Genomic DNA, 22500 nt, shown 5'->3' on the forward strand with positions numbered 1-22500 from the left:
GTGTGTGTGTGTGTGTGTGTGTGCGTGTGTGTGTGAGCAGGTTTGCAGCAGCTGTGCCTGCAGGACACGACTTTATTAAATATCTCATCCTGAATAAATTTACTTTCTATTAAACGTGTATAAAAAACATTAACTTTTTTTATTGGACGGCTTAAATTACTAGAGTTAATTCATCCAATCAGAGCAGCCTGGGCTCTGGTTTCAGACAGAGGGTGAAAAGAGGAGCTGCAGCACATGAGAGAAATAAAGAGCTTTCTGAACATTTATTGGACAGCTTAAGAAGATGCTTTTTCACTTTTTGTGCTCCAGGATTTTAAAACTGTATTTTTACAGCTGTAGTATTATTACTGTGAATAGAGTAAAGACTTTGAGGGCGTAGAAATACCATCTGAGTACTTTCACACCCTCAAAGTGTCAGGCTGCAGTTTCTGTTAAAGGAAACTCCTTTAGTGACAGTCTGCAAGAAGGAACCCACGACCAGAGAACTATGTGAAAGCAGAGCTCGGATTACACACACACACACACACAACACACCACACACACACACACACACACACACACACACACACACACACACACACACACACACACACACACACACACACACACACCACACACACACACCCACACACACACAGACACACACACACACACACACACACACACACACACACACACACACACACACACACACACACACCCCACACACACACAGACACACACACACACACACACACACACACTACGGCTACTGTTCTCACACACACTTACGTAGAGTGCGTATATTGAAGGTCCCTCAGAAGGTGACTCAGCACTGACCTGACCTCCTCAGGTGTGTCCGAGCAGCTGAAACGTGACTCAGCAGCTTCAGTCTCAGTTGAACAGAAATCAGCAGATATTTTTTTACTAGCTTGAAGATTAAGGCGTCAGTTTTCACCGTCTGTGTAAACTCAAACTCAAGCTAATGATATTTGAGTCAGAAGGAATTCAAGAGAGAATGTGCCATTTCAATTGGACCTCCTAATCTTCTATCTGCAGCTCTACCTGTTAAACACTAACTTATCATATCAAGTGGCGTTAACATTTTCTTTGGTTTGTCAAAAATGTTTTTTAACAGAATCTTTTGAAAAAAGTCACAATTTTTTAACTTTGAGGAAAAAGCCCAAAATGTAAGAAATATGAGAAAAAACATGGTTTGTATTTAAATATGAGTTATTATTTGAACCTCATTGAGTAGACGGTGTTGACCTGCGTTCAGACAGGGAGAGTAAACATAAAAACATTGCTGACGTTTTTCTTAAGCAGACCGGGGCGTGTGGCGCAGTGGGTTGTCCGTAGGTGTTGGGATCAGGGGGTCACAGGTTCAAACCCCACTGCAGTCAGCATGTCGTTGTGTCCCTGAGACACTTCACCCCAAAGTGCTCCTGTGGGGATTGTCCACAGTGTAAGTCGCTTTGGATAAAAGCGTCTAACAAGTAACATGTAGTAATAATAACCGGCTGCCATGCTGGTTCTGATGGTTCTAATGGTGCTTCTGGTTTTGCTGGTGGAATTTAGCCCTGGTGGGCGGGGCTTCATCCCTCCAGCTGGAACAGATTTCCTCTGGAGGCTGAAGCTGAACAAAAAGAGCTGTGTTCAGTGTGTGTGTGTGTGTGTGTGTGTGTGTGTGTGTGTGTGTGTGTGTGTGTGTGTGTGTGTGTGTGTGTGTGTGTGCATTCTCTACTTGAAATATATATATATATATACAGTGTCTAAGTGTGTGTGTGCGCGTGTGTGTGTGTGTGTTGTTATAGCTGTGTTTAACAAGCTCCAGTGTCGTCTGGTTTAAAGGTGCTCAAATTGCTGACATATCACTTTAGAGCGGACGCACCCTGTGTGTGTGTGTGTGTGTGTGTGGGGGGGGGTTGTGTGGTGTGTGTGTGGGGGGGGGGGTTGTGTGTGTGTGTGTGTGTGGGGGGGGGTTGTGTGTGTGTGTGTGTGTGTGGGGGGGGGGGTGTGTGGGTGTGTGTGTGTGGGGGGGGGGGGGTTGTGTGTGTGTGTGTGTGGGGGGGGGGGGGGTTTGTGTGTGTGTGTGTGTGTGTGGGGGGGTTGTGTGTGTGTGTGTGGGGGGGAGGGGTTGTGTGTGTGTGTGTGTGTGTGTGTGTCTCCAGTGGTGTTATTAAAACTGACCTTCAGTCTGTAACCTGCACATATTATCGCAGTACAGTAAAAGAGGAATGACATCACTTCCTGTCTCTGTAAAACTCAACACAACCTGTCAGTGTTTGACAAACATGTTCAATCTTTTGCAGATCTAATAATGTCATAAATATAACAAAATATCAAATATGTAGGGTTCCTGAGGTTCCCCGAACTCTCTGAGCGCCGGAGAACACGCCTCTCATAAATAACGTTTACAGACAAACCACAAACAGACGCAGAATAATCTCACAGGAAATGTGACTCAATTATTCATCAGAGCGCTGCAGCAGCCAGATAAACACCACACAAACACACACACACACACACACACACACACACACACACACACACACACACACACACACACACACACACACACACACACACACACACACAGTTGGACAGGAAGTGATGTCTCCTGCGTCAGAGGAGAAGACTTCTCCAGGGTTTCTCTTTCAAAATAAAGATGTGAAGCATCCAGATGTTACCTCGGTGCCGACAGAGGAAAACACACACACACACACACACACACACACACACACACACACACACACACACACACACAGAGTGTTGAGTTTCAGGACCTTTTCTCCACTTTAACGCCGTCTGACAGTCAGCATCATCATCGCCTCGTTTTAATGACATGCGACGCTGTGACATCACTGTGAACCGTCACTCAGGATGATGTCATCACTAGGCGGCGCTGACAGATCCTCTGACCTCAGAGCAACGCCCTGCTGCACCCTGGGAAAAAGTGTCTCGCTCACAAAGAGGAAAAAGAAGATTAAAATAGAAATGATTTAATATTCAGCTGCAGCTTTTCACCCTGTAGACACGGTGTGACACCTGTTCACCCCGTAGACACGGCGTGACACCTGTTCACCCCGTAGACACGGTGTGACAGCCTGTTCACCCCGTAGACACGGCGTGACACCTGTTCACCCCGTAGACACGGCGTGACACCTGTTCACCCCGTAGACACGGCGTGACACCTGTTCACCCCGTAGACACGGCGTGACACCTGTTCACCCCGTAGACACGGCGTGACACCTGTTCACCCCGTAGACACGGCGTGACAGCTGTTCACCCCGTAGACACGGCGTGACACCTGTTCACCCCGTAGACACGCGTGACACCTGTTCACCCCGTAGACACGCTGTGACACCTGTTCACCCCGTAGACACGGCGTGACACCTGTTCACCCCGTAGACACGGCGTGACACCTGTTCACCCCGTAGACACGGCGTGACACCTGTTCACCCCGTAGACACGCTGTGACACCTGTTCACCCCGTAGACACGGCGTGACACCTGTTCACCCCGTAGACACGGCGTGACACCTGTTCACCCCGTAGACACGGGGCGTGACACCTGTCACGCCGTAGACACTGTGTGACACCTGTTCACCCCGTAGACACGGCGTGACACCTGTTCACCCCGTAGACACTGTGTGACAGCTGTTCACCCCGTAGACACTGTGTGACACCTGTTCACCCCGTAGACACTGTGTGACACCTGTTCACCCCGTAGACACTGTGTGACACCTGTTCACCCCGTAGACACGGTGTGACACCTGTTCACCCCGTAGACACTGCGTGACACCTGTTCACCCCGTAGACACGGCGTGACACCTGTTCACCCCGTAGACACTGTGTGACACCTGTTCACCCCGTAGACACGGCGTGACACCTGTTCACCCCGTAGACACTGTGTGACACCTGTTCACCCCGTAGACACGGCGTGACACCTGTTCACCCCGTAGACACTGTGTGACAGCTGTTCACCCCGTAGACACTGTGTGACACCTGTTCACCCCGTAGACACTGTGTGACACCTGTTCACCCCGTAGACACTGTGTGACACCTGTTCACCCCGTAGACACGGTCGTAGACACGGCGTGACAGCTGTTCACCCCGTAGACACGGTCGTAGACACGGCGTGACACCTGTTCACCCCGTAGACACGGCGTGACAGCTGTTCACCCCGTAGACACGGTGTGACACCTGTTCACCCCGTAGACACGGTGTGACACCTGTTCACCCCGTAGACACGGTGTGACATCTGTTCACCCCGTAGACACTGTGTGACACCTGTTCACCCCGTAGACACGGTCGTAGACACGGCGTGACACCTGTTCACCCCGTAGACACGGCGTGACAGCTGTTCACCCCGTAGACACGGTCGTAGACACGGCGTGACACCTGTTCACCCCGTAGACACGGCGTGACACCTGTTCACCCCGTAGACACGGCGTGACAGCTGTTCACCCCGTAGACACGGTCGTAGACACGGCGTGACACCTGTTCACCCCGTAGACACGGCGTGACACCTGTTCACCCCGTAGACACGGCGTGACAGCTGTTCACCCCGTAGACACGGCGTGACACCTGTTCACCCCGTAGACACGGCGTGAACACGCTGTTCACCCCGTAGACACGGCGTGACACCTGTTCACCCCGTAGACACGGCGTGACACCTGTTCACCCGTAGAACACGGCGGTGACACCTGTTCACCCCCGTAGACACGGCGTGACAGCTGTTCACCCCGTAGACACGGCGTGACACCTGTTCACCCCGTTTAGAAACGGCGTGACAGCTGTTCACCCCGTAGACACGGCGTGACACCTGTTTCACCCGTAGACACGGCGTGACAGCTGTTCACCCCGTAGACACGGCGTGACAGCTGTTCACCCCGTTGACACGGCGGACACCTGTTCACCCCGTAGACACCGGCGTGACACCTGTTCACCCCGTAGACACGGCGTGACACCTGTTCACCCCGTAGACACGGCGTGACACCTGTTCACCCAGTAACGACTCACTTCACCCCGTAGACACGGCGTGACACCTGTTCACCCCGTAGACCGAGCTGTGACACACCTGTTCACCCCGTAGACACGGCGTGACACCTGTTCACCCCGTAGACACGGCGTGACACCTGTTCACCCCGTAGACACTGTGTGACACCTGTTCACCCCGTAGACACGGCGTGACAGCTGTTCACCCCGTAGACACGGTCGTAGACACGGCGTGACACCTGTTCACCCCGTAGACACGGCGTGACAGCTGTTCACCCCGTAGACACGGCGTGACACCTGTTCACCCCGTAGACACGGTGTGACACCTGTTCACCCCGTAGACACTGTGTGACACCTGTTCACCCCGTAGACACGGTCGTAGACACTGTGTGACACCTGTTCACCCCGTAGACACGGTCGTAGACACGGCGTGACACCTGTTCACCCCGTAGACACGGCGTGACAGCTGTTCACCCCGTAGACACGGTCGTAGACACGGCGTGACACCTGTTCACCCCGTAGACACGGCGTGACAGCTGTTCACCCCGTAGACACGGTCGTAGACACGGCGTGACACCTGTTCACCCCGTAGACACGGCGTGACACCTGTTCACCCCGTAGACACGGCGTGACAGCTGTTCACCCCGTAGACACGGCGTGACACCTGTTCACCCCGTAGACACGCTGTGACAGCTGTTCACCCCGTAGACACGGCGTGACACCTGTTCACCCCGTAGACACGGCGTGACAGCTGTTCACCCGTAGACACGGCGTGACAGCTGTTCACCCCGTAGACACGGCGTGACACCTGTTCACCCCGTAGACACGGCGTGACAGCTGTTCACCCCGTAGACACGGCGTGACAGCTGTTCACCCCGTAGACACGGCGTGACAGCTGTTCACCCCGTAGACACGCTGTGACAGCTGTTCACCCCGTAGACACGGCGTGACACCTGTTCACCCCGTAGACACGGCGTGACACCTGTTCACCCCGTAGACACGGCGTGACACCTGTTCACCCCGTAGACACGGCGTGACAGTTGTTCACCTCGTAGACACGGCGTGACACCTCTTCACCCCGTAGACACGGCGTGACACCTGTTCACCCCGTAGACACGGCGTGACACCTGTTCACCCCGTAGACACGGCGTGACACCTGTTCACCCCGTAGACACTGTGTGACAGCTGTTCACCCCGTAGACACGGCGTGACACCTGTTCACCCCGTAGACACGGCGTGACACCTGTTCACCCCGTAGACACGGCGTGACAGCTGTTCACCCCGTAGACACGGCGTGACACCTGTTCACCCCGTAGACACGGCGTGACAGCTGTTCACCCCGTAGACACGGCGTGACACCTGTTCACCCCGTAGACACGGCGTGACAGCTGTTCACCCCGTAGACACGCTGTGCCACCTGTTCACCCCGTAGACACGCTGTGCCACCTGTTCACCCCGTAGACACGCTGTGCCACCTGTTCACCCCGTAGACACGGCGTGACAGCTGTTCACCCCGTAGACACGCTGTGACACCTGTTCACCCCGTAGACACGGCGTGACACCTGTTCACCCTGTCGACACGGTGTGACAGCAGACATGCATTCAAGTGTTACGTTCCCTCCTGGACTAGGGGTACAAAGGGAAGTAACAAAAGATCCAGTAACCGGGAGAGAGAAAGAAAAGAGGAAACGGAGTGAAGCCACAAGGTGATGTGTAATAAGCAAACAGTAAAGAGGACTCACCACCAGCCAGTTTGCAAAGTAAACTTAAGGTCAACTGAGAACAACTTTCTTCTAAAAGAAAGTGACTAAAGTAAACAATACACAAAGATACACTGGAGCACATCTCCTAACCATTAACAAAACACAGGTTCAACTCTAAGGCCTCACACAGAGACACCACACATGCAGCCAGAGGAGAAGGAGAGAGAGGGTGCAGCCTTCCTCAGGTCCTTCATGGTGTGATTGGGGATTGGGAGCACCTGAGGGAGAGGCTGCACCTGGAGGGAGACAATCAGGGGGAGACACACACACAAACACACACACACACACACACACACACACACACACACACACACACACACACACACACACACACACACACACACACACACACACACACCACGGCACGTAACAATGACAACGAGGAAACAAAACACAGCTTTCAGTCCCTAAATATATCTGTGCAATGTACCCTAACACCTTTCATACTTTCACCTGGCTGCTAAACTGTAACTGGGACTGGATGTGTATTTTTTGTACACTTAAAACAACTGTAAAGTCCCCTCGAATAAAAGTTTTCTGATTCTGACAAATATCTGTAAAAATGTGTACAACTGCACTTCAATCAGGAGAGAGGGTTTTGAAGAATACATATTTATTGCCAGGATTAAATGAATGTAATGGAGTTTTGGCGATTAGGCCCCGTTGTGCAGGAGTATCATTCGGGAGGGGAGAACCGATCCGATGAAACCCCCCGGGGTCTTGACCCTGGTGGTGGTGAATGGATGGTTGGGGTCAGTCTGAAAGGGAGGGGCTTAGCTTGACCCTGGATTCAGAGGGAGGGGAGAACCGATCCGATGAAACCCCCCCCCCGGGGTCTAGACACTGGTGGTGGTGAATGGATGGTTGGGTTCAGTCTGAAGGGGAGTGGCTTAGCTTGACCCTGGTGGTGGTGAATGGATGGTGCGGTCTGAAGGGGAGGGGCTTAGCTTGACCCTGGTGGTGGTGAATGGATGGTGCGGTCTGAAGGGGAGGGGCTTAGCTTGACACTGGTGGTGGTGAATGGATGGTGCGGTCTGAAGGGGAGTGGCTTAGCTTGACACTGGTGGTGGTGAATGGATGGTGCGGTCTGAAGGGGAGTGGCTTAGCTTGACCCTGGTGGTGGTGAATGGATGGTGCGGTCTGAAGGGGAGGGGCTTAGCTTGACACTGGTGGTGGTGAATGGATGGTTGGGTTCGGTCTGAAGGGGAGTGGCTTAGCTTGACCCTGGTGGTGGTGAATGGATGGTGCGGTCTGAAGGGGAGTGGCTTAGCTTGACACTGGTGGTGGTGAATGGATGGTGCGGTCTGAAGGGGAGTGGCTTAGCTTGACCCTGGTGGTGGTGAATGGATGGTGCGGTCTGAAGGGGAGTGGCTTAGCTTGACACTGGTGGTGGTGAATGGATGGTGCGGTCTGAAGGGGAGTGGCTTAGCTTGACCCTGGTGGTGGTGAATGGATGGTGCGGTCTGAAGGGGAGGGGCTTAGCTTGACACTGGTGGTGGTGAATGGATGGTTGGGTTCGGTCTGAAGGGGAGTGGCTTAGCTTGACCCTGGTGGTGGTGAATGGATGGTGCGGTCTGAAGGGGAGTGGCTTAGCTTGACCCTGGTGGTGGTGAATGGATGGTTGGGTTCGGTCTGAAGGGGAGTGGCTTAGCTTGACCCTGGTGGTGGTGAATGGATGGTGCGGTCTGAAGGGGAGTGGCTTAGCTTGACCCTGGTGGTGGTGAATGGATGGTTGGGTTCGGTCTGAAGGGGAGGGGCTTAGCTTGACCCTGGTGGTGGTGAATGGATGGTTGGGTTCGGTCTGAAGGGGAGTGGCTTAGCTTGACCCTGGTGGTGGTGAATGGATGGTGCGGTCTGAAGGGGAGTGGCTTAGCTTGACCCTGGTGGTGGTGAATGGATAGTTGGGGTCGGTCTGAAGGGGAGTGGCTTAGCTTGACCCTGGTGGTGGTGAATGGATAGTTGGGGTCGGTCTGAAGGGGAGTGGCTTAGCTTGACCCTGGTGGTGGTGAATGGATAGTTGGGGTCGGTCTGAAGGGGAGTGGCTTAGCTGGACCCTGGTGGTGGTGAATGGATAGTTGGGGTCGGTCTGAAGGGGAGTGGCTTAGCTTGACCATGGTGGTGGTGAATGGATAGTTGGGTTCGGTCTGAAGGGGAGTGGCTTAGCTTGACCCTGGTGGTGGTGAATGGATAGTTGGGGTCGGTCTGAAGGGGAGTGGCTTAGCTTGACCCTGGTGGTGGTGAATGGATAGTTGGGGTCGGTCTGAAGGGGAGTGGCTTAGCTTGACCCTGGTGGTGGTGAATGGATAGTTGGGTTCGGTCTGAAGGGGAGGGGCTTAGCTTGACCCTGGTGGTGGTGAATGGATAGTTGGGGTCGATCTGAAGGGGAGGGGCTTAGCTTGACCCTGGATTCAGAGGGACAGGAGGTGAAAAGGGGTGGAGGAGGGTTGCGTCGAGTCACCTGAAATGACAGCTGTCAGAGGGGAGAGCAGATTTAAAAGGGTTAGCGGAGCGCTATGATAGGCTTGAGAGAATAGAGCGAAGTGATTGGTTAAGCTGGGGAGTGACGCCCCCGATCAATGATTGAAAGGAGAGAGAGTAGTATCATGGAAATAGTAAATTAATGAGAAAAGACGGTCTTCCTGGTTGAACTTGCGCTGAGCTCCATAAAGATTACTTTAAAAAGTCCCAAGAAAGTGTTAGAAAAGACGGAACATTTTACAAATATGCCACAACTATTTAGACATTTTGAAACCTTTTTTGGGACATTTAAAAAATACTTTTTATTTACCACTGTTTTGGGACTTTTTTTAAATACTTTTTGTACAGTTATTAAATTGTATTATTGTTATACTTTTTATTATTTATTTTCTGTTAAAATAAAAATATTTAAATAAAAAATTAAAATATGTATTTATATTTTGAATGTTTTTTATTAGATTTTTAAAATTATTTTACACTATTTATACATATTTAATAATTTTCAATTATTTTAATTCTTACATTTTTTTGACTTGTTTCTGATCCACAAATGTAATAATTGTGGCTTTCTGGCGTTATTTACCAATATTTGTTTTTTTCAGACTTTTCTTACTCTTTTTTTGGGACTTTTTAAAACTAGTTTTGACTTGTTTCTGACCTAATAACTAAATAGTTGTGGCATATTTGTAAAATGTTCCATCTTTTCTAACTCTTTCTTGGGACTTTTTTAAATACTTATTGAATAGTTGTCACATATATTTACCACATACTTTAAAAAAATTCAGACTTTTCTAACACTTTTTCAGGACTTTTTTAAATACTTTTAGTACAGATGTCACATATTTCTTTGACTTTTTCCCATTGTTTAGAAAAAATACTTTATTTAGCACATATTTTTTAAATTTCCGACTTTTTAAACACTTTCTTTGACTTCTTTCTGACCCAAATACTAAATAAAGTTGGCTGTCTCTCCTCAGTGGAGATCCTGCAGCTGGTGAAGCGGCGCAACCTCCTATTAGCCGATATTTTTAACATACTTTTTGTACTGATGTCACACATATTTTTGAACTTTTTCCCATTGTTAAAAAAGAAACTTTATTTACCACATATTCTTTAAATTTTCAGACTTTTCTCACCCTTTTTTTGGGACATTTTAAAACTTGTTTTGACTTGTTTCTGACCCAGAAACTAAATATTCGTGTGTGTCTCTTTATATTTGTTACAGCAGAAAGAGCCAAAGACAGCTCAATGTTAACTAAGAAGCATGCATTAAAAAAAGAATATTGAAGATAAAAAAATAATAAAAATTACACAATTGATTAAATATGCGTGTGTGTCTCTCCTCAGTGCTGGAGATCCTGCAGCTGGTGAAGCGGCGCGACCTCCTATTGGCCGACAGCCACATCCTGGAGCTGGAGCTGGAGGTCAGCGGGGGGGCGGAGGCAGAGGACGGCGGGCGGAGGAAGGCCAAAGACGTGGAGCTTCTTTATGAAGAGCTGCAGAAAGAGCTGTGGGCCGTGGTGAGGGAGTCGCTGCGCTGCCCCACCGCGGGGCCCAACCTGGGGCTCGTGGTGCAGGTGAGGGACCCTCCAGTGGTTTGAAAAACAAAAAGTCTGAAAATGTAAAGAATATGTGGTAAACAATGGGAAAAAGTCCAAAAATATGTGACATCTGTACTAAAAGTATTTTAAAAAGTCCCAAGAAAGTGTTAGAAAAGACGGAACATTTTACAAATATGCCACAACTATTTAGTTATTAGGTCAGAAAGCACTGAGGAGAGACGCCCACCATTATTTAATGATTCGAAAAGGGCGTATATTTAACGTGTAGATATCAGGTGGGGTCCCACAGGGCTCAGTCTTAGGCCCCCTGCTATTTCCCCTCTATTTGCTCCCTATTGGCGGATATTTAAATAATAAACTTTATTTATATAGCACCTTTCATGCTCTCGAAAATCTCAGGCCATTTTGTCTTCATGAGCCAATGAACAGCTCTCATAGGAGTGAACGAAGCCCCGCCTCCGACGCTGTATCCAGTTCTTATTAAACATCCATGCTTCAACAATAAACCGTATTGCTATAGCACCTTTTAATGCTTGACGCAGCCCAAAGTGCTTTACAGAGAATCAAATCAAATCAAATCAAATCAAGTTTTATTTATAAAGCACATTTAAAAGCGATTTTTGGTCGAGCCAAAGTGCTGTACATGTAATAGTAGGTCGATCACTGAACTGCCATTTCTACAGCTTTGTGCAATAAAACCTATGAATCTTGAATCTTTGAATCCCTCAGTGGCTTAAGTATAGATTAGGTTTAAAAGTCACTACATCTGTTGTGTTGTGTTCAGGTGCTGCAGCAGGAGGAGCAGGTGGACCAGGACTCGCTCCCCGGGGGTCCGAGGCCTCGGGGTCTGAAGCAGCGTTGGGAGGAGGCCGTGAACCAGGCGGCCGACGCCTCGCTGCCCCAGAAACAAGAGTTCACAGCCGGGGAGCTGGGGGCGTTCCTGGACCGGATCAGAGCCCGGGTGGTGGAGGACCTGGGGGCCGCCAAGAGGAACGTGGTGTCCATCTACCCCGAGGACTACCAGCCCTTCATGGTGAGGAGACGTTACTTAGTTAGTTACTTAGTTAGTTACTTAGTTAGTTACTTCGTTAGTTACTTCGTTAGTTACTTAGTTAATTACTTAGTTATTTACTTCGTTAGTTACTTCGTTAGTTACTTCGTTAGTTACTTAGTTAGTTACTTAGTTAGTTACTTCGTTAGTTACTTAGTTAGTTACTTCGTTAGTTACTTCGTTAGTTACTTCGTTAGTTACTTAGTTAGTTACTTCGTTAGTTACTTCGTTAGTTACTTCGTTAGTTACTTAGTTAGTTACTTCGTTAGTTACTTAGTTAGTAGGTTACTTTGCAACTTAGCTACTTAGTTAGTTACTTAGTTAGTTACTTAGTTAGTAGGTTACTTTGCAACTTAGCTACTTAGTTAGTTACTTCGTTAGTTACTTAGTTAGTTACTTAGTTAGTAGGTTACTTTGCAACTTAGTTACTTAGTTAGTTACTTAGTTAGTAGGTTACTTTGCAACTTAGTTACTTAGTTAGTTACTTAGTTAGTAGGTTACTTTGCAACTTAGCTACTTAGTTAGTTACTTCGTTAGTTACTTAGTTAGTAGGTTACTTTGCAACTTAGCTACTTACAGTAGTTAGTTACTTCGTTAGTTACTTCGTTAGTTACTTCGTTAGTTACTTAGTTAGTTACTTCGTTAGTTACTTCGTTAGTTACTTAGTTAGTTACTTCGTTAGTTACTTAGTTAGTAGGTTACTTTGCAACTTAGCTACTTAGTTAGTTACTTAGTTAGTTACTTAGTTAGTAGGTTACTTTGCAACTTAGCTACTTAGTTAGTTACTTCGTTAGTTACTTAGTTAGTAGGTTACTTTGCAACTTAGCTACTTACAGTAGTTAGTTACTTCGTTAGTTACTTCGTTAGTTACTTCGTTAGTTACTTAGTTAGTTACTTCGTTAGTTACTTCGTTAGTTACTTAGTTAGTTACTTCGTTAGTTACTTAGTTAGTAGGTTACTTTGCAACTTAGCTACTTAGTTAGTTACTTAGTTAGTTACTTAGTTAGTAGGTTACTTTGCAACTTAGCTACTTAGTTAGTTACTTCGTTAGTTACTTAGTTAGTTACTTAGTTAGTAGGTTACTTTGCAACTTAGTTACTTAGTTAGTTACTTAGTTAGTAGGTTACTTTGCAACTTAGCTACTTAGTTAGTTACTTAGTTAGTTACTTAGTTAGTAGGTTACTTTGCAACTTAGTTACTTAGTTAGTTACTTAGTTCGTAGGTTACTTTGCAACTTAGTTACTTAGTTAGTTACTTAGTTAGTAGGTTACTTTGCAACTTAGCTACTTAGTTATTTACTTAGTTACATCTTTAGCAGGCTACTTTTTTAGATATTTTGTAACTTAGATAGTTAGTTAGTTAGTTACTTAGTTACATCTTTAGTAACTGGGGCTGCCAAGAGGAACGTGGTGTCCATCTACCCCGAGGACTACCAGCCCTTCATTTTGAGCATGAAGGGCTGGTGCTCAAAATGTTTTATATATCTGAGACCTATAATATATACCTAAAAATAGTATAATAGGAGACCTTTAAACGTTCTTTGCGACTAGCTAGCGTAATAATGGATTTATTGGTGTTCACTTTTGACCTTTGACAAAACCAAGCTTTTAAACGGGAAAAAAAGTGGCTTGTCAAACACAGGTTGAACCCAAATCTTGTCATAACTCAAGCCGGTACGATCTTTATTAATCATGACAACAATATCTCAATAACCAAAATCAGGAGAATCTAAATGTTATTTGGCCTTTTTTTTGTGAAAGTTGGTGTGAAACATTTTCTCTTATCAATCACAGGTGGAACTAATAATCAGCTGAACCTATTAGTGAAAACATACATTACTTCATATGATTAGGAAAAATGCCACAACATGTGTTCTGATTGGTCTAAAGTCTTGAAATCTGATTTGTATCTAACAGTAAACATTTGACATTATCTTACATTTAGATTGCTTTACAAATCCCTCCTTTGTGACTAGCTAGCGTAGCAATGGATTTATTCACAGAGCTTTTTATTCAAGATTTGAATGTGATGGATATAACAAACAATAAGGCCAAATAAGAGCTGTAGTGATTATATTATATCATATAATAATAATACAAAAAGGTTTAGTGCCTTGTGTAGAAAAATCCAGTCAAATAAACATCCTATTGCTTAACATTGTGAGATTATGATTTTAATTGTAATTCTGTCATAAATAATCATAAATTATTCACCAGAATCAAACTAAAGTACATTTGTATCTCTGTAAATAGGTGTTTTCATTTAAAGCTGGGGTAGGTAAGTTTGAGAAACCAGCTCGAGATCGCTAGAATTTGAAAATACACAGCCGGAGAAAATCTGCCACTTCCTCACAGAGCCCCGCCTCCAACACACACGAACGCGCACATGACCAATGAGGGCACGAGATAAGTTTGTGCACAGATGGAAGGCTGACAGGCAGGTAGGCCATCCAGTTATTTTAGCCGGGCCGGCTCAGATGATTGGTCGTGCTTTTTACAGTACTACAGCTTCCACAGATGACATTTTTTATGGATTTCTTGTCAAAGCACTTCAGATATTCATTGCTATCGGGATGTTAAGAGCATTCCATGGAATATAACAACAAGTGTATCTCGAGCCGGTTTCTCAAACTTACCTACCCCACCTTTAAGGGAACAATGTATTTCTTGGTGTTCACCTTTGACCTTTGACCTCAGGTGTACGTGCAGAGTTACCACCAGGCGGTTGCTAGGCGACTGGAGTCCATCACCGACAACCAGCTGGAGATCAGCGACGTCTACTCTCTGCTGGACTGGCTGCACAACATGTACAACAGGTATACCATCAGATCACTCACTCCCTGTAGGCACTTCCTGTTTGTGTTAGGTGGTATAGAGCAGTGGTTCTCAGTGACTTTTCCTAAAATGGGTATATTTATCACCGAGTACATTTTTGGGGCGTGGGGAATGAAGAGAAAATAAAATATGACCCCCCTCGGCGGTTCTAGGGGTAATGGTGGCGGTTCTAGTGTTAAAAACAGAAATATTGAATATTAAATGATTTTTACCGAACTTAAATTTACATTTTTTATTTAATTTATTATAGTATCATTAATTTAGGAATTATGCACGACTGATGTTTTTTTTAATTAACATTAAAAAAATCTCACGTACCCCCTGCAGTACTCCAATGTACCCCTAGGGGTCTACGTACCCCAATTTGAGAACCACTGGTATAGATTACACTATTAGATTGATGACAGATTTTAGTCTACACAACAACACAGAATCATTATCACAAGTTCTTCTTACTGCACATATTTTATTCCAATTCCATTTCAATGTAAATATTGCTATATTTTACTATATTTCTTTATACTTTTTTATGTTATTATAGTTTTCTTACATATGCTATTCCATTTTATTTCAATTTAAATTATGCTATATTTCTTAATATTCTTTTAATATTTCTTAATATTTTGTAATATGTTTTAATAAAAAAAATTATATTCTTTAATATTTTTAAATATTTTTTAATGTTATTATAGTTTTCTTAAAATAGTTTTCTATCACTGTTTTGAATTTTAGTTTTACTTTTTTGTATGCACCACGACACCAAATCAAATTCCTCATACGTGTCAGTCAACCTACCTGATTCTGATTCTGATTTTGATTGTGAATGTTGTGTGTGTGTGTGTGTATGTTTGTTTCAGGGATGTTCTGGGGACCGTGTGCATTACGAGTCCCTTCAGTCGGTCCCAGCTCAGCCCTCTGCTGCCGACAGAGACCGTGGACCGGCTGGAGCTCGACTGCCTCAACTCTGTCAGGGTGAGACACACAAACAATGTCCTTGTTGTGATGACGTTGTTAAAGGTCTCCTATGTTGTGTTCTTTTGTTTGAAGACCAAGAGTTAGTCTAAAGAAGACCAGGACGCTTCTCGTAAAGTTGAACAGTATTTATTAATGCAATGGTATTGTAGGTTCACTGGTCCACAGTCCACATGAGCGGTTAGCTGTCTGCAGTTGCATGAATAAAAAGAGACCGTTTCTCTATCAAACATCGTGTTTTATATGTTCCCACTCCTATTTAGTCTCCTTCCATTGGCTGGCGTCGACGGGGGCGGGTCTTCTTCTGTAGTCCTCTGATGACGTAGCCATAACTCATCTCTTATCATATTTATTATACAATTCTTCTAATGTCTGTTGGTCATAAACACATATTAATAGTTGTAAGGCAGCGTCGATGAGTGAGAGTTGGAGACGGTGTGTTTAGTGTGTAACTCCACGCGTCACTATTAGCTACATGCTACTGTGAGGCTAAAAACAATAATAATCAGAAACCGGAACTCGAGGTGTCGCCAACATCCGGTCCGTGGGACAACACTGCTGCAGTAAATGATGTCCCTTAAAGTTCCGGCGCAATATATTGATTATTTCTTACACCTATCATGTCTTTTCTACATCACTATGTGTCCCCGGTGTGTCCCCTGTGTGTCCCCGGTGTGTCCCCTGTGTGTTCCCGGTGTGTCCCCGGTGTGTCCCCGGTGTGTCCCCGGTGTGTCCCCGGTGTGTCCCCGGTGTGTCCCCGTGTGTCCCGGTGTCCCCGGTGTGTCCCCGGTGTGTCCCCGGTGTCCCCCGTGTGTCCCGGTGTGTCCCCAGGTGTGGTCCCCGGTGTGTCCCCGGTGTGTCCCCGGTGTGTCCCCGGTGTGTCCCGGTGTGTCCCCGGTGTGTCCCCGGTGTGTCCCCGGTGTGTCCCCGGTGTGTCCCCGGTGTGTCCCCGGTGTGTCCCCTGGTGTGTCCCCGGTGGTGTCCCCGGTGTGTCCCCAAGGGTTGTGTCCCCGGTGGTGTCCCCTGGTGGGTGTCCCCGGTGTGTGTCCCAGGTGGTGTCCCCGGTGTGGTCCCCGGTGTGTTCCTCGGTGTGTCCCCGTTCCCCTGTGTGTCCCCGTTGGTCCCCGGTGTGTCCCTGGTGTGGTCCCCGGTGTGTCCCGGTGTGTCCCGGTGTGTCCCTTGGATGTGCCCGGTGTGTCCCCGTTTTCCCCGTTGTGTCCCCGGTGTGTCCCCGGTGTGGGTCCCGTGTGTCCCGGTGGTGTCCCCGGTGTGGTCCCTTGGGTGTCCCGGTGTTCCCCGGTGTGTCCCCGGTGTGGTCCCCGGTGGTGGTCCCCGGTTGTGTCAGGAGACTCTCAAAGTGTCAGGAAAATAAACCCTCTCTCTTTGTCCCTCCGTACCCCAAACAAGATCTCATAAAAAAAACGGGGGAACAACGGAAGCTGATCCAGATTGCTGCGTATGACCACATTACTAAATGTGGGCGGGCTTTACACCCACGGGCCAATCAGAAACGTTGCTGTCAGAAACAACGAGACGTGTTCTGGAAGTAATATGGTCTGTGTTTACATTAGCATGCTAACACTCAGAGCTAACCTGTACTGGAGAGAGTATGTGTGAAGAAGCAGGAAATCAAAAGGAAGTCACCTTGTGGTAAACCTGAGAGAGAGAAAGAGTTTGAGCTCCATGCTGTTTCAGAGAGAATCCTTCATGTGGTTTGGAACAGGATATGGAGTTTAGTCACGGAGTTCTCCTGATGAGATCTACTCTCTCTCTGAAGCTACTGACCCAGAGTCAGCTCTTTAGTAACAGCTGGGAGAGAGGGGGGGGGGGGGCTACAAGGGTCTGTTTGGGGTTTGGAGCAGGACCCTTCAGAGACATGTCCTTAGTAACAGCTGGAAGAGAGGGGGGGGGGGGCTACAAGGATCTGTTTGGGGTCTGGAGCAGGACACTTCAGAGACATGTCCTTAGTAACAGCTGGGAGAGAGGGGGGGGGGGGCTACAAGGATCTGTTTGGGGTTTGGAGCAGGACACTTCAGAGACATGTCCTTAGTAACAGCTGGAAGAGAGGGGGGGGGGGGGCTACAAGGATCTGTTTGGGGTCTGGAGCAGGACCCTTCAGAGACATGTCCTTAGTAACAGCTGGAAGAGAGAGGGGGGGGGGCTACAAGGATCTGTTTGGGGTCTGGAGCAGGACCCTTCAGAGACATGTCCTTAGTAACAGCTGGAAGAGAGGGGGGGGGGGGCTACAAGGATCTGTTTGGGGTTTGGAGCAGGACCCTTCAGAGACATGTCCTTAGTAACAGCTGGAAGAGAGGGGGGGGGGGCTACAAGGATCTGTTTGGGGTTTGGAGCAGGACACTTCAGAGACATGTCCTTAGTAACAGCTGGAAGAGAGGGGGGGGGGGCTACAAGGATCTGTTTGGGGTCTGGAGCAGGACACTTCAGAGACATGTCCTTAGTAACAGCTGGAAGAGAGGGGGGGGGGGGCTACAAGGATCTGTTTGGGGTTGGAGCAGGACACTTCAGAGACATGTCCTTAGTAACAGCTGGAAGAGAGGGGGGGGGGGCTACAAGGATCTGTTTGGGGTTTGGAGCAGGACACTTCAGAGACATGTCCTTAGTAACAGCTGGAAGAGAGGGGGGGGGGGCTACAAGGGTCTGTTTGGGGTCTGGAGCAGGACACTTCAGAGACATGTCCTTAGTAACAGCTGGAAGAGAGGGGGGGGGGGCTACAAGGGTCTGTTTGGGGTCTGGAGCAGGACACTTCAGAGACATGTCCTTAGTAACAGCTGGAAGAGAGAGGGGGGGGGGGCTACAAGGATCTGTTTGGGGTCTGGAGCAGGACCCTTCAGAGACATGTCCTTAGTAACAGCTGGAAGAGAGAGGGGGGGGGGGCTACAAGGATCTGTTTGGGGTTTGGAGCAGGACACTTCAGAGACATGTCCTTAGTAACAGCTGGAAGAGAGGGGGGGGGGGGCTACAAGGATCTGTTTGGGGTCTGGAGCAGGACACTTCAGAGACATGTCCTTAGTAACAGCTGGAAGAGAGGGGGGGGGGGCTACAAGGATCTGTTTGGGGTCTGGAGCAGGACACTTCAGAGACATGTCCTTAGTAACAGCTGGGAGAGAGGGGGGGGGGGGCTACAAGGATCTGTTTGGGGGTTTGGAGCAGGACACTTCAGAGACATGTCCTTAGTAACAGCTGGAAGAGAGGGGGGGGGGGGGGGCTACAAGGATCTGTTTGGGGTCTGGAGCAGGACACTTCAGAGACATGTCCTTAGTAACAGCTGGAAGAGAGGGGGGGGGGGGCTACAAGGATCTGGTTGGGGTCTGGAGCAGGACCCTTCAGAGACATGTCTGTATAAACCTCTCTGTTCAGGCGACAGTGACGACGGAGCTGAACCAGGTTCTGGACGAAGAGGAGAAACGATGGATGGAGACGCTGCACATCGAGGAGTTCCAGATCACACTCGCCAAGACCGTCATCCAGGTACGTGTCACCATGGTTACTGCAGTGTGTGTGCGCTCCGGTCGGTGTTCCAATAACGTTTTTGGAATCAAGTGTTAAAACACACACACACACACACACACACACACACACACACACACACACACACACACACACACACACACACACACACACACACACACACACACACACACACACACACACACACACACACACACACACACACATGAACCATGAAACAAAGGGACAGTTTTTATATTTAAATAAATGGCTTTTTTAAATGAACTCTTGAATCTGTTTTCAAACATTTGATTCAGGTGTGAATTTGATAACGTTTGATAACGTTTGATAACGTTTGATAACGTTTGATAACGTTTGCATTAAATGAGGTAAAAAGTGACAATAAATCTCAGCGATGAGGTCCTTCAAAGCTCCTGAACTCTCTTTATTCTGTAAGCTGTCTCTTCACAGCCTGAACACAAATGATATGTTCATGTGTTCAACATAAAAAGTCTTTAACTAGCAATAGCTCCATGTGTCAGAGGGTTGGACTCTTGGGACCATAATTATCATCACAGGTTGTAACGCAATGGAAAAGTTATTTAGTGCTCCAGCAAATAGGACAACCCTTAGATTTGACTTGATAACCGCAAATATTTATACAGATAAAAGTCCTGCATTCAAACTCTCACTGAACTTAAACTCCAAAGGTGTTGGCTTTAAAATAACTTTAAAGGACTAAAAGTGAAAGTACTCATGAGGCAGAACCCTGTGTATGAGATGACTGGGTTCTGGTTCTAGATGCATGAAGGTGTTCCTCCCAGCTGGGGACTGTGTAACCTGCTGCTGGACGTCTTTGTGACTGAACGTGGTGTTTGTGTCTCAGAGGCTGCAGGTGGACCTGGAGCGATCTGCCTCCATCAACAGGAGTCTGGGGTCCAGAGTGGCTCAGTGCAGCCTCAACGGGCTGGCTGACTTCCTCTACAGGTACACAGCTTCATGTCTCTTCTTCATCAACATGTGTCCCCTCTTCCTCATGTCTCTTCTTCATCAACATGTGTCCCCTCTTCTTCATGTCTCTTCTTCATCAACATGTGTCCCCTCTTCTTCATGTCTCTTCTTCATCAACATGTGTCCCCTCTTCTTCATGTCTCTTCTTCATCAACATGTGTCCCCTCTTCTTCATGTCTCTTCTTCATCAACATGTGTCCCCTCTTCTTCATGTCTCTTCTTCATCAACATGTGTCCCCTCTTCTTCATGTCTCTTCTTCATCAACATGTGTCCACTCTTCTTCATGTCTCTTCTTCATCAACATGTGTCCCCTCTTCCTCATGTCTCTTCTACATCAACATGTGTCCCCTCTTCTTCATGTCTCTTCTTCATCAACATGTGTCCCCTCTTCTTCATGTCTCTTCTACATCAACATGTGTCCCCTCTTCTTCATGTCTCTTCTTCATCAACATGTGTCCCCTCTTCTTCATGTCTCTTCTACATCAACATGTGTCCCCTCTTCTTCATCAACATGTGTCCCCTCTTCTTCAATGTCTCTTCTACAATCAACATGTGTCCCCTCTTCTTCATGTCTCTTCTACATCAACATGTGTCCCCTCTTCTTCATCAACATGTGTCCCCGTCTTCTTCATGTCTCTTCTATCCCCCCTCTTCTTCATGTCTCTTCTTCATCACCATGTGTCCCCTCTCTTCATGTCTCTTCTTCATCAACATGTGTACCCTCTTCTTCATGTCTCTTTCTTCATCACCATGTGTCCCCTCTTCTTCATGTCTCTTCTTTCATCACCATGTGTCCCCTCTTCTTCATGTCTCTTCTTCATCAAACATGTTCCCCTCTTCTTCGGTCTCTTCTACATCAACATGTGTCCCCTCTTCTTCATGTCTCTTCTACATCAAACATGTGTCCCCTCTTCTTCATGTCTCTTCTTCATCAACATGTGTCCCCTCTTCTTCATGTCTCTTCTTCATCAACATGTGTCCCCTCTTCTTCATGTCTCTTCTTCATCAACATGTGTCCCCTCTTCTTCATGTCTCTTCTTCATCAACATGTGTACCCTCTTCTTCATGTCTCTTCTTCATCAACATGTGTACCCTCTTCTTCATGTCTCTTCTTCATCACCATGTGTCCCCTCTTCTTCATGTCTCTTCTTCATCACCATGTGTCCCCTCTTCTTCATGTCTCTTCTTCATCACCATGTGTCCCCTCTTCTTCATGTCTCTTCTTCATCAACATGTGTCCCCTCTTCTTCAGGTCTCTTCTACATCAACATGTGTCCCCTCTTCTTCAGGTCTCTTCCTTCATCAACATGTGTCCCCTCTTCTTCATGTCTCTTCTTCATCAACATGTGTCCCCTCTTCTTCATGTCTCTTCTTCATCAACATGTGTCCCCTCTTCTTCATGTCTCTTCTTCTTCATCAACATGTGTCCCCTCTTCTTCATGTCTCTTCTTACATCAACATGTGTCCCCTCTTCTTCATGTCTCTTCTACATCAACATGTGTCCCCTCTTCTTCATGTCTCTTCTACATCAACATGTGTCCCCTCTTCTTCATGTCTCTTCTTCATCAAAATGTGTCCCCTCTTCTTCATGTCTCTTCTACATCAACATGTGTCCCCTCTTCTTCATGTCTCTTCTACATCAACATGTGTCCCCTCTTCTTCATGTCTCTTCTTCATCACCATGTGTCCCCTCTTCTTCATGTCTCTTCTACATCAACATGTGTCCCCTCTTCTTCATGTCTCTTCTACATCAACATGTGTCCCCTTCTCATGTCTCTTCTTCATCAACATGTGTCCCCTCTTCTTCATGTCTCTTCTTCATCAACATGTGTCCCCTCTTCTTCATGTCTCTTCTTCATCAACATGTGTCCCCTCTTCTTCATGTCTCTCTTCATCAACATGTGTCCCCTCTTCTTCATGTCTCTTCTTCATCAACATGTGTCCCCTCTTCTTCATGTCTCTTCTCATCCATGTGTCCCCTCTCTTCATGTCTCTTCTTCATCAACATGTGTTCCCTCTTCTTCATGTCTCTTCTTCATCAACATGTGTCCCCTCTTCTTCATGTCTCTTCTTCATCAACATGTGTCCCCTCTTCTTCATGTCTCTTCTTCATCAACATGTGTCCCCTCTTCTTCATGTCTCTTCTTCATCAACATGTGTCCCCTCTTCTTCAATGTCTCTTCTTCATCAACATGTGTCCCCTCTTCTTCATGTCTCTATTCATCAACATGTGTCCCCCTCTTCTTCATGTCTCTTCTACATCACATGTGTACCCCTCTTCTTCATGTCTCTTCTTCATCACCATGTGTCCCCCTCTTCTTCATGTCTCTTCTTCATCAAACATGTGTCCCCTCTTCTTCATGTCTCTTCTTCATCAGCATG

The 22500-nt window shown here is 47.2% G+C and overlaps 1 protein-coding gene across 1 annotated transcript in view; it reads left to right on the plus strand.

Annotated features, from left to right (window-relative positions):
• The window catches only part of exoc3l2b (exocyst complex component 3-like 2b), a 66878-nt gene that overhangs the window by 33946 nt on the left and 10432 nt on the right, over window positions 1–22500 (plus strand). Inside the window, exons 5-10 of the mRNA XM_034149323.1 lie at window positions 10567–10796; window positions 11566–11814; window positions 14529–14647; window positions 15524–15638; window positions 19017–19127; window positions 19993–20093. Coding sequence (XP_034005214.1) covers window positions 10567–10796; window positions 11566–11814; window positions 14529–14647; window positions 15524–15638; window positions 19017–19127; window positions 19993–20093 — 925 coding nt within the window. The remainder of the gene's footprint in view (window positions 1–10566; window positions 10797–11565; window positions 11815–14528; window positions 14648–15523; window positions 15639–19016; window positions 19128–19992; window positions 20094–22500) is intronic.

Source organism: Trematomus bernacchii, unplaced genomic scaffold, assembly GCF_902827165.1.
Source record: "Trematomus bernacchii unplaced genomic scaffold, fTreBer1.1, whole genome shotgun sequence".
Lineage (NCBI taxonomy): Eukaryota > Metazoa > Chordata > Actinopteri > Perciformes > Nototheniidae > Trematomus > Trematomus bernacchii.